This window comes from Nansenia antarctica (genome assembly GCF_963989245.1).
Source record: "Nansenia antarctica genome assembly, chromosome: 4".
In the NCBI taxonomy this organism is placed as follows: Eukaryota; Metazoa; Chordata; class Actinopteri; order Argentiniformes; family Microstomatidae; genus Nansenia; species Nansenia antarctica.
This window is the reverse complement of record NC_137689.1, coordinates 4996683-5008063: the sequence shown is the minus strand read 5'-3', so window position 1 is coordinate 5008063 and position 11381 is coordinate 4996683. Positions and strand designations below refer to the sequence as shown.

At 42.5% G+C, this 11381-nt stretch overlaps 1 protein-coding gene across 1 annotated transcript; it reads left to right on the top strand.

Annotated features, from left to right (window-relative positions):
* Nucleotides 1-2969: 2969 nt before the first annotated feature.
* Nucleotides 2970-7456, top strand: tmem276b (transmembrane protein 276b; the record flags this gene model as incomplete). Its single annotated transcript, XM_080528299.1, has 4 exons — nucleotides 2970-3390; nucleotides 6154-6267; nucleotides 6661-6798; nucleotides 7209-7456. 4 exons carry the CDS (start codon nucleotides 2970-2972, stop codon nucleotides 7454-7456), a joined length of 921 nt encoding a protein of 306 aa, XP_080384425.1.
* Between the last annotated feature and the right edge of the window lie 3925 nt (nucleotides 7457-11381).

The following is an 11381-nucleotide window of genomic DNA, read 5'->3' as shown; positions in this document are numbered from 1 at the left end:
TCAGAGGAATTACAGAGAGGCACTGACATGGCAGGTGCTGTCCATCACCACCACTGTTTAGACAGGAAAGGATACCGTCAAAGGGTAGTAGGTAGAATAATGTCTACTTTATCTACTTTGTCACTGTAACAGTTCAACAAATCAGGTGCAAAATATAAATGAATGTATATATGTTACGGTACACAACTAGGGTTATGGTTAGGTGCTACGTCGACTTGGTACATGCTGGCATGTCTAACCCTAACCCTAACCCTACCCCTAACCCTAACCCTACCCCTAACCTTAACCCTAACCCTAACCCTAACCTTAACCCTAACCGTAGCACCCTAGCACCTAACCCTAACCCTAGTTTTCCCACATGTACCGTAACATATATACTACCTGATACAAATGTTGTATTATTTTACCAATTTTAAATTTTTGCATTTTACATTTTGTTCCTGGAATCCCCCCTGAATCCACCCTTCTGCTGCGATCAGGATAATCCAGATTTCTTTGGATCAAAGATAATCCTACTTAAACACACATGTTTGAACAACACATACTGAAGGTTTGATCCAGATCAAATCCAAGACTGGATTACGTGATGATCCAATTCGAATTTCAGAATCCTTTGATCCATTTTCAAGATTTGATCCAATCTGACAGCTGAAATCCAATCAGATTACTTCTGAACAACTGAACTGGGCCCAGGATAATGAGAATCAAGTCTTAAGCCCAATGCACACGGCGTGCGATTTTGTCGCACGACAACATTCGATTCTAAATTTACACCACCGAAGTGTGTGGGTGTGAATGGAGAATCGAATGTTGTCGTGCGACAAAATCGCATCGCACACCGTGTGCATTGTCTCATTCAAAACAATGGAATCGAATTCGCGGTGCGACAAAATCGCACGCCGTGTGCATTGGGCTTTATAAACAGATACGGATACAAACATGAGTATGACGACTCCTGCACACCCCTAGTGCCAACCGTCTTTGATGTATAGGCGTTTATATGACAGACCACGCCCAGAAGCCGAACAGTATGGTCATAACCATGTTTAACACTACAACAGCCATGCGTGGGGTCATTTGACCAAGTGAGTAAAAAATGTTTTAAACCTTTGCACTCGATCAAATTTCAGGACCCTCCTTTCATGACTTTTCCTTGATATGTGGGTTCTACCACCCAGTATCCTTACATTTTCAAAATCACATCAGGATAAGCTAGTATAAAGCTATTTTGCAGTTTTTCTGTGTAAGAGGCAGACTCTTTACAAGAGGCTTTGTGTGTAAGTAGCAGATTCCCATTCTAGGGTCATTTGAGGCGACGCTAAGGCAAGGCAAGGCAAGTGTATTTGTATAGCACATTTCATGCAACAGGGGCAATTCAAAGTGCTTTACATGCATTATTTAAAAATACAGCAAGAGGAGCATAAGAAAATAAAAATTACAATGAATAAAAGCAAATATAAGAAGTAAATAGATAAAACATTTAAAAAGTCAATAGTTAATGAAAAAAAGACATTGATAGAAGTGTTTGTGTTTAATCATAACTGGTGCAAAACATGAAGGTTTTTAGCTTAGATTTAAATATTTTAAGGGTTTGGGCCTGTTTGATTTCTTCAGGGAGTTTGTTCCAGGAGCATGCAGCAGCGTGACTGAAAGCTGCTGCACCGTGTTTTGTTTTTACTCTTGGAATTATTAGCTGATTAGTCTCAGCTGACCTTAGGGACCTTGCGGGAATATAGGGAGGAGATCTGATATGTATTTTGGTCCAAGACCATTTTTGTAAGAGTAGGTGAAATAGGCACGGCTGTCCTAGTGTTAAGCTATTGGCTAAGACTGTACCCCAGGGCATGTGTACCAATGACATTTGGTGCTTAAGGGGTATGACCCTAATGGACCTGTGTACCAAGTTTCATCATGATAGAATCAATTGTCTTTGATTTATAACTATTTATGTGAGGGGCCACCCCACACTCAACAATTCATTGTTTAATAGCGGCCATGTTGTTTGTTCACATGGTAAACAAAATGGATCATGTCTGCACCTCAGTCCATTGATGCTACATAACAGGGTTAGTGCAGATAGATCAATAACTGTAAACGCCTTAGTGTTTTAGATGTTTTTCACAAAATGTAAAATGGTGGAACATCCATCAAGGCAGATCTTGATGTCCTTGAGGCTTGTGTGTTAATCATGATGAGATGGACCTATATGTACCAAATGTGTCATAGGTTGTGGAGGATATGGTCTTTCAAAGCTGGCAATGTCAAACACCTGTTAAAGCACCCCCATTAGGGCAATGGAGATACTATTATATTTGGGGTACTGGTCACTACTTTCTATCATACTGCCAAGTTTCAACTCTCTAACATGAAGCATCTCACCCAAAATGTAATGATGTCATCTTAATAATAATAATAATAATAATAACTATAATAATAATAATAATAACAATTATAATAATAATAATTTAAAAACCTGACAATAATATAGTCGAACAGACTTAGACCCCTAATAATAATAATTACATTTTAATTATACAGTATTCTAACTATTGGCCTATCATAATGTCAATAATATAATGTGTCCTATTTCTATTACTGTACTATTATTACACAGAAAGCTACTTCTAGCCTAAGTCTCCCCTCATCCATCCCGCAGAAACCCGAGAGGAGAGAGAGTGAACTGCATCTCTACCCACTCCTCCTCGCAGGCAGCATCGGTCGCCATCCATCCATCCATCCCCTCTCCTCCTCTTCCCTGGACCAAAACAGATGGTGGGAAAGGCATCACATCTGTCTGCGGGACGCACCACACCAATAGACGGCATCCATCAGCCCCAGAGAGAGACGGGCCGCACATCACCATCATGTCTGCGTCTGTCCAGAACCGCATGAGGCTGTGAGAAGCAGAACCAACCATCATCAGCATCGTGATTTCTGACACGGGGTACCAGGCACCATCACGGGGGAAGATGGCCGCTATGAAGATGTTAACCACCACGGGTCTCTTCCTAGCCTTCTGTGCGCTGGGCTTACTGGCCATGGCGATCTGCACCGACTATTGGTACGAGACGGACGCGCGCAGGCACCGGGAGAGATGTAAAAACTATGCCAACAAGCGCAACGACCCCGGGTACATCTACATCTCCAATCACAACCTCCCTCTCCAGATGCGCCCCGCGAAGGGGATTGAAAGGAGCCCAGGAGGTAATTCGAATTCTAACGGCCCGAATAACGCCGGAGCGCTTATTAGGGAAAAGCGGCACTTTCTGGCCGCGGCCTCGGCGATGGAGTCCCACTGCAGTCGCCAGTTTAACTCCACCATCTCGGGGCTCTGGAGAAAGTGTCACCGAGAAGGATTCGACCTGGAACAAGAGGACCTTATTTACAAAGGTAAGGAAGGATGGATAATTAGCCCTACTATCAGGGCCTTGGTACTGGATGTAAACATGGTTGGTTTATGATGCAAAACATAGGCCGGATTGTATCATAATATTGGACATGGTAACATGAAGTAATAATGCACAAACTGCTTCTGTCAGAATGGTTATCGGTGTCATAAAATCAGTTTAATGTGGCTCTCACTCATCATTGTGAACTAGTAGGATGTATTTGGTAAGGGGTTGCCAGAGTCGTGTGACGCTCAAGATGTGACAGTGACACCCTCCGTATTTTATGCATTTGTGTGTGTCGCCTATCCGGGTGCGTTCGTAAATACGCTCTGGAAAATCTGAAAAATCACCCATGGTCCATGGAATGCCTCTTGTTCAATCAAATGACTTGGTCTCCCTTTATGACGTTGAACCCAGTGTGCGCTCTGGCACTCTCAGAGCGAATCTACGAACGCACCATATATATATATCGCTGTCCGTGGTGCTGAAAGTGTGTGTGTGCCCAGCCCGTCTGCTTTGTTGCTCTGGTGCCATTTGGACACTTCGATCTTGCAACAGTGCGTTTGGCATCTGCTATATACATGAGAAACACATGAGATATGTTCGTATGGATAATGGCTAAATGTACTGCCACGGGGGAGCCCGACAGAGGAGCAAAAGACTGAATTATTGATACACATCCGGGTCCTTGGGACATTTTTTAGCTGCCGAAGAAAATCACGGTCCATGAACCCTCTCTGTGCTCGGTGTCGGTCTGTCGACACGTTGGGGGCAATAAGGCACTCATCATACTAGTTGATAAATAATTTAAAAACGACTGGGGTTGTCGATACTTGCTATTGAATTTGAGGCAGAGTAATAATAAAACATTCAGTAAGGCAGGCCTTCACCAATAGAACACAGAGCTCAATGAACACAAAATGAATTGTCCATATTTATAGCATATTTACAAGGAACGTTTTCCTCTAATGTGTTCAGATCATTGATAAGAATAATTCAGATTCAATCTGTCCATTCCATTGAGCTGCCTGGAGGAGAGTGAAAATGGATTTGTTTGTGTTGCGCTGAGATAAACAGAGTGTTTGTTTGCTTGAGAGTTGTTTGGTTGAAGCTTTCTTACATCCAGTGAGATCAGAAGGGCCAATGTTTAGGTGAATGTATGACATCACGAAGCATCAACAGAATCCAGCAAATCCAGTCTTGCCCACCCTTGCCAACACACTTAGGCTAGTCCTACTGCATACAGATGTCTTTGTTTATTCCGATGGTTGGAAAAAAACGAGTCTCTTTATACTGACATCATGTTGAAAGTTGATGTTTATGCCAGAGATACCGATCACAGTTGACGAGCCAAAAGCACGTTGAGAGTGAATAGATTGTAGTCAGTATAAATATGGATATGAAACCTAGCAATGTCCATAAGCTGATCTCATGTGAGGATATGAACTAAGGTCTTTCTGTGTCCTGTTGATATTGTTGTACACATGTTGTTCTTATTTTCACGTGTTTGCCTATTTTAACCTGCTATAACTTTTGCTCTTTTATTATGTTCTTGTATATGTAAAGCACTTTGTGACCTCTGGTCTGGGATAGGTGCTATAGAAATACATTTTACTTACTTACTTACTTACTTACTTACTAAGGTGTTCAGTGTGTATTACATACAGCAGTTTTAACTCGGGCCTAAGCTTCAAGTAGCCTATCTTTAGTGTTGACATTCTGCTGCTGAAGTCCAGATTCTGTCAGAGTGTAGGCCTAGGCCTATAAGGACAAAATAACAGAGAATTTAAGGCTATTATCTCTGAGCCCAAGCAGCTGCTTGCTCTGAATGGTGGTGACGATGACTGCACTGGGCCTGATGGTGGTGGAGAAGAATCATACTTTACTCACTTATTATTGTGAGGCTCTATACCAATCCTGCTCTGCTCTGAATCACAGCTCACTGTCTCTCACTTAGAGCAGCCCCAGCGAGGCTGTAAGTGTTGTTGCTCACCGACGTCATTCCCTGTGACACAATAGCATGACTAATGGCAATGTCTTCCATGATAATTAACTGTATAATGTTTCAATGACTGGCTGAGTGAACATATTGAGTCAGTGTGTTAATAGTTTCTATGCTCGTTCAGACGTAAACAATGAGAGTTACTGAGGAGTTGCTGAGGTCTACTAGCTAATTGGCTCTACGGTGTATTGGGTACTAGGTTCTTAGGTGTGATTGGATAGAAGACATGAATCATCGTTGAGGTGTGTTGTGCACAGTGTACTGAATAATTTAAAAGGTTCTGCCTCACTAGTATACACTCAAAACCTGCGACATCTGTGGCATTGTGCTGTGGGATAAAACTGCACATTTTAGAGTGGCCTTTTATTGTGACAAGCCTAAGGCACACCTGTGCAATTATCATGCTGTCTATTCAGCATATGGATATGCCACACCTGTCAGCAAAGGAGAAGTTCTCACTAACACAGATTTAAACAAATTTGTGAACACAATTTGAGAGAAATGGGGCTTTTGTGTACATGGAAGAAGTCTTCGGTCTTTGATTTCAACTTGTGAAAAATTGGAGCAAAAACAAAAGTGTTTATATGTGCGTTTATATTTTTGTTCAGTGTAGTTCAATTGTCAGTGTATAAGCTCAGTTGTTTTTGAGTATTTCTCTCTCATATTGTCTGTTATGTTGCTGTTGTTATTGCTGAGTTAAAGCCTCTTTCATAAATCCACAATTTGGTTAAACCACCAACCGTTGTAAACTCTTCTTCTCAGGATTGATCCAGCGATGCACCCCAGTCAAGTACCACTACTCCTCTTCCATCCTCCCCCGGAATCTACCTATCAACATCACAAAGACCATCCGTCAAGATGAGTGGCACGCCCTCCGTAAGTCTGCGTCTGATCCCCCCTGTCTGGACAGAGACGTCTGACAAGTCTGGACTCCATAGCTCTTTGTCTGGGTGTCTGACTGTCTCTGTCTTGTCTGCTTCTTACTCTAAATTGCTGTACATTTGAGCAATTTATCAAACTCGAGTTGTTTTATCTGTTAACAAAAAAAATTTCTGAGTGGGGCAGTCCCACTCATATTTTTCATTTTATTTGACAGATACAGTGAAGATTTAGACAGGAAGGATGGGTGAGAGAGAGAGGAAGGGATGACATGCAGGATATGTCCCCGGCCGGAATCGAACCGGGGACCCTGCGGTTACATGGTCAGCGCTTAACCCGCTACGCCACCTAAGCGGCCCACTAATTTGGGGGCATTGTGTGTCTCTGCAGATCTACGCAGGATGACGGCAGGCTTCGTAGGGATGGCCATGTCTATCATCCTCTTCGGCTGGATCATCGGAGTGCTGGGCTGCTGCCAGCAACATGACCTCATGCAGTATGTAGCTGGACTACTGTTCCTCATGGGCGGTAAGAGCTAGCTCTGTGGTTGTTTCTTTGTGTGTTTCTGTGTGTGTGTGTGTGTGTGTGTGTGTGTGTGCGTGTGTGTATATATGTGTGTGTGTGTGTGTGTGTGTGTGTGTGTGTGTGTGTTTGTGTGTGCGTGCGAGAGAGAGAGAGAGGGGAGAGAGGGTGTGGGGGGGGGTTTGGCACAGCACAGTTGTTTACACCGAGGTACACAATGACTTTAGGACAACTTTGTACTCTGTGCTGTACAGTACGAAGATGTTGCCAGCTGGCTCTGTTGGCGAGCTGATCCGCTACTGCTAGACAACTCGCTAACCTGAGGAAATTATATAACACGCAGTTCTAAAAACTACATTATTTAACAGTGGGTTCCTTCTTTCTTTCCATTCTTTCCTGAATTCTCTCCCTAACAGGAACATGCTGTATCATCTCCCTGTGCACATGTGTGGCAGGCATTAATTTCGAGCTGTCGCGCTACCCCCGCTCCATGTACGGCCTCCCGGAGGACATTAGCCACGGCTACGGCTGGTCCATGTTCTGTGCCTGGGGGGGGCTGGGTCTCACTCTGCTCGCCGGGTTCCTCTGCACCCTGGCCCCCTCCCTCAGCACGCCCTCCCGCACCACCGCCCACAAGCCCAGGCAGGAGAACGGCACCGTGTGACGGGGGAACCGACGTGACAACCACGGGGCCCCCGCAGAACCACACAAAAAACACACCCGTCCCAAACCTCATCCCTCAACGTTCAACCACCATCTCGTCCACCATCTCGTCCCCATGTCCCCTATGTCCCTTGTTCCATACCCACCCAGGTGTCTGCAGTGTGCCAGAGTTGTTGAACACAAGAGAGAAGGAAGTAGAGACAAACCACAACCAGACTACTGTCTTCACCTGTCTGTCCCTGCGAAGATACACGGAGGAACTATTAGGGACACCACACAGATCATGTTGGAACGTGGCTCTCACAGCACAAACAATGACAAGACTACTCGTTAAAAAAAACTTTGACTACTAACTCTATGGCGGACCTAAAGGCGACTGTTTTGTCTGTTTTCTTTCAAGAGGAATTTGTCTTAAAATGGTGCTCTTTTACACACACACACACACACACACACACACGCACACTCGCGCACACACACACGTACACACACACACACGCGCGCGCACGCGCACACACACACACACACACACACACACACACCAAGAGCTTCAGAGAGAAACAATATCTCGGATACACACAAACTAGAAAACGTGGCGAAGCATCCTGTCAGCATTCCTCTTTTAGTGGGGTGGTCTGTGCTGTGTTTGGTATTGTTCGCAAGAAGAAGAAAAAAATTATGCTGGCATAAACTGTTTATTGTTTAGGATACACTGACTGATATCGAGCATTATTTCCCCGGGAAGAACTTTAAACAGCTTAAAGCCTAAAACCTGCTACTTCAGGCCGAGGACCAAGAGCACAAAATGGAAAAAGGCAGGAGGGTGGAACAGAAAGATTAAAAACATACCGAACTGTGCTACTTTGAAGAGCAGAAACCTTCCAGCGCTTTTATGATTCAGTATGTACAAAATGCATCTCTACGTAGATTCAGGTCATTGTTTGTATAAAGTAGTTCTTGAATAAGAATGTTTGTTTTCTGTTAGTTTTGAGGTAAACAATGGTAGCCGTCTTCAGTGAGGTTGTAATGGAACGGAAGTGGATATGGTGGATAAGAATGATAAGAGTCGTTGCGAAGCACAGTACAGAGATGTACCACGTGTTGAAGGATTGGATTCAATGAAAAAAACTGCTGTTTTATGAACAAATTCAAACCAGGGTTAGAGGCTACTGCACACATACTAACTAATTATGAATGGAAACAACTATTGACCCCCTCAATTACAGTTCTTTCTAGGGATGGGATATTTCATGGATTTAGAGCAATCAAAGCACACACAATATGATATGGAATTGCATTGCAGGCTGTATTCTGGCACAGGTGCGTAGTGTGTACTGGTAATTACAGTATGTTTCACAGAATGGAGGCTCCTTTCTTGTGAAATACCTAGTTTAGGGGTCAGTGTGCTGTTGCTGAAACTAACTAAATTACCAGTCACTTTGAACCCATGGCTCAATTACTGCAGTTGGTCTTAGGCCTGAGGTAATCTGCACATCTTAAATTACCCACATTTTTCATTGAATCCATGTCTAACTCAACATGACATTAGGAGATTGACCAGGGTTGCGAAGAATCATAATGTATGTCATGTTTACATCAACAAAGAAAGACTCAACCTTTATTTTATTTTTTATCTATCAATCACTCTCTTTTGAGGCAGAGGCGTTTCCTTCTGTCTATAGCTGAGTTCTGTATTTTCTACGGTGGAAAAACCCAGAGAATCAACATACTGTAGGTATCTTGAAAACAAGGACCAAAATGTAGGCATCTTGTATGCCAACATATTCTGATGTTCTGTCAAAGCACCATCTCTATCACCTCAGCACAAAGCACCCCTATAGAGTACCACCTCTCTGAGAGTGAATGAAGGGAGGGAACCCTCACTATTTCTTCATTTTTAGTGCCATTTTCTTGCCCCCGGGTAAGCAAGCATAGTCTTGCTGACCCTTTAGACTTTCCTTAGCCCTTTTGAAAGGTCATGGAAACAGGGAGGGGGGGGTCTAAAGGTCTTAATTTACATACCATTAAACTGTATATTCATGTACTCTAGGTGCACATATTGGACCAGTACTGAGTGAGAGCATGTAATGATGATACAAGCACATTTGTGTATTACAAAAAAAACGGTTGGGAATGGTGGGAATTTTGTTGTGGCAAGTCCGGGCTCATACAGTACATGTTGTGAAAACAGTTTGGCATCGCCACTACCACATGATTGAATATCTAGTTACAGGTTCAAATGCAGTATGTATTTTTTTAGAGTACATAAAAACTTGCAAAATGATGTTTTGTTACCCCCTATGAAAAGAAAAGCACACTCGTTTGTGACACTTTCTCAGCAGTGTTATGTGGTGAGGTAGGACTATGTATTAGCTGTGGTTAGAAGCATCGCCTCAGAGTGTGCCTACTAAGTGAAATATTAAACCATTGTGTCTAAAGCTAACACCTCCGAGTTGTACACATCCCGAGAGCTGTGTGTGTTGGTGGTTTTCTGCTGGCACTCTCTCTCTGGCCCAAGCCACCACCTACATTTTCATTCACCACTACTACTGAGGATGAAAAAAGCTGGATCAAAAAATAAACGACAGGTTTGTTCCCCTGAATCTTGAATCGGTTAGTAATACTGAGTGCATTGATCGAACTCCTGCACGATAAACACATTGTTAGTTTTTGTATGATGACGACAACTATTTCGTTTGTCAATCAGGAGATACAAGATGAAATCTTGGTAGCACAGCAAAACTGCTGAAAAACATGTAAAATAATCAAGAAAGAGAAAGGGGGGGGGATGAGTCAGGAAGCACAACGTAAAACCTTGTATGCAAAAGTGGCAGCAAAACATTCCTGGTGAGGGAACCTGCGGTGTTTGATGAAGAAGAAGAAGTGGAAAGTGTTTTTCTGTCTGAGCAATGTTGTGAGATGCTCTGTATCAACGCCACCATTTCAAGTGGCACTTCTTTAAGTAGCACTGCTATGATTTTCTACAAGTCATTTATACTGGTTATTAAATCCATTGAGAATGGCGGCGTAAAGGAGAGAAAAAGACATTATAGTCTCGCATGAGATCATTATGGTTCATTTCCTTCAATGTATTACAAACTTGTGTCCATTTTTAAATCTAATTTATTTTACTGAAATAAAATGTAAGTACTATTCTATTCGGACGTTTCGTGTGCTGCATTATTCACAGTGAGGTTGTGTGTCCTCCTACTAGTCTTGGTTTCATGAGAAGATAGAGAGCACATTGTGTTCATAATCAACAGCAATTAGAATCATGGCTACATGCTTCATAAATCAATAGCAAATGTCATGCTCTATTAAGGGTGGCAAAAAGCATTTGGAAACGTGCCAGTTGTAAGAACCTTTCATTACATGACAATGTAGGCCACATAAAGGCCTCATCAAGCCTTAAAAAAACAACAAAAACAAAAAAGCATTAGAAGCGGCAATTTGTTGAAAGTGCCATCAATTACATCATAGGTGGATGGTGGAAATGCTGACTGTTACCAGTAGTGAATGTAATGTATTCAACTAGGGGAACCATGGTGGATCCAGAAGCAAATTGAATGTTGAAATGTAAGTATTTTCAAGGTGAAGTGTGTAGTTTTGCGCTTTCCTGCCCTCTTTGACCACACTGTAAATGTTAAAACATACATATTCTACGGCAAATATGTATATCCTACAAAAATATTTTTTACAGCAGCTGGTGAAACCAATCAAAATGTTCAGACTTTTATTCAGATTTTTGTTTTTAAAATGTCAGTGTTGTTGAAAATCAATGACACACTCGCTAGTCAAGCCAAAACATTGATAGCTATTGATTTATCATGGCCATTTAGCACTATTTTAAAGCTGAAATGTACTGGATCTTTAACACTAGAACAGCCATGGTGGGGTCACGGTGACCCTGTGAATATGTTTTTTTATAC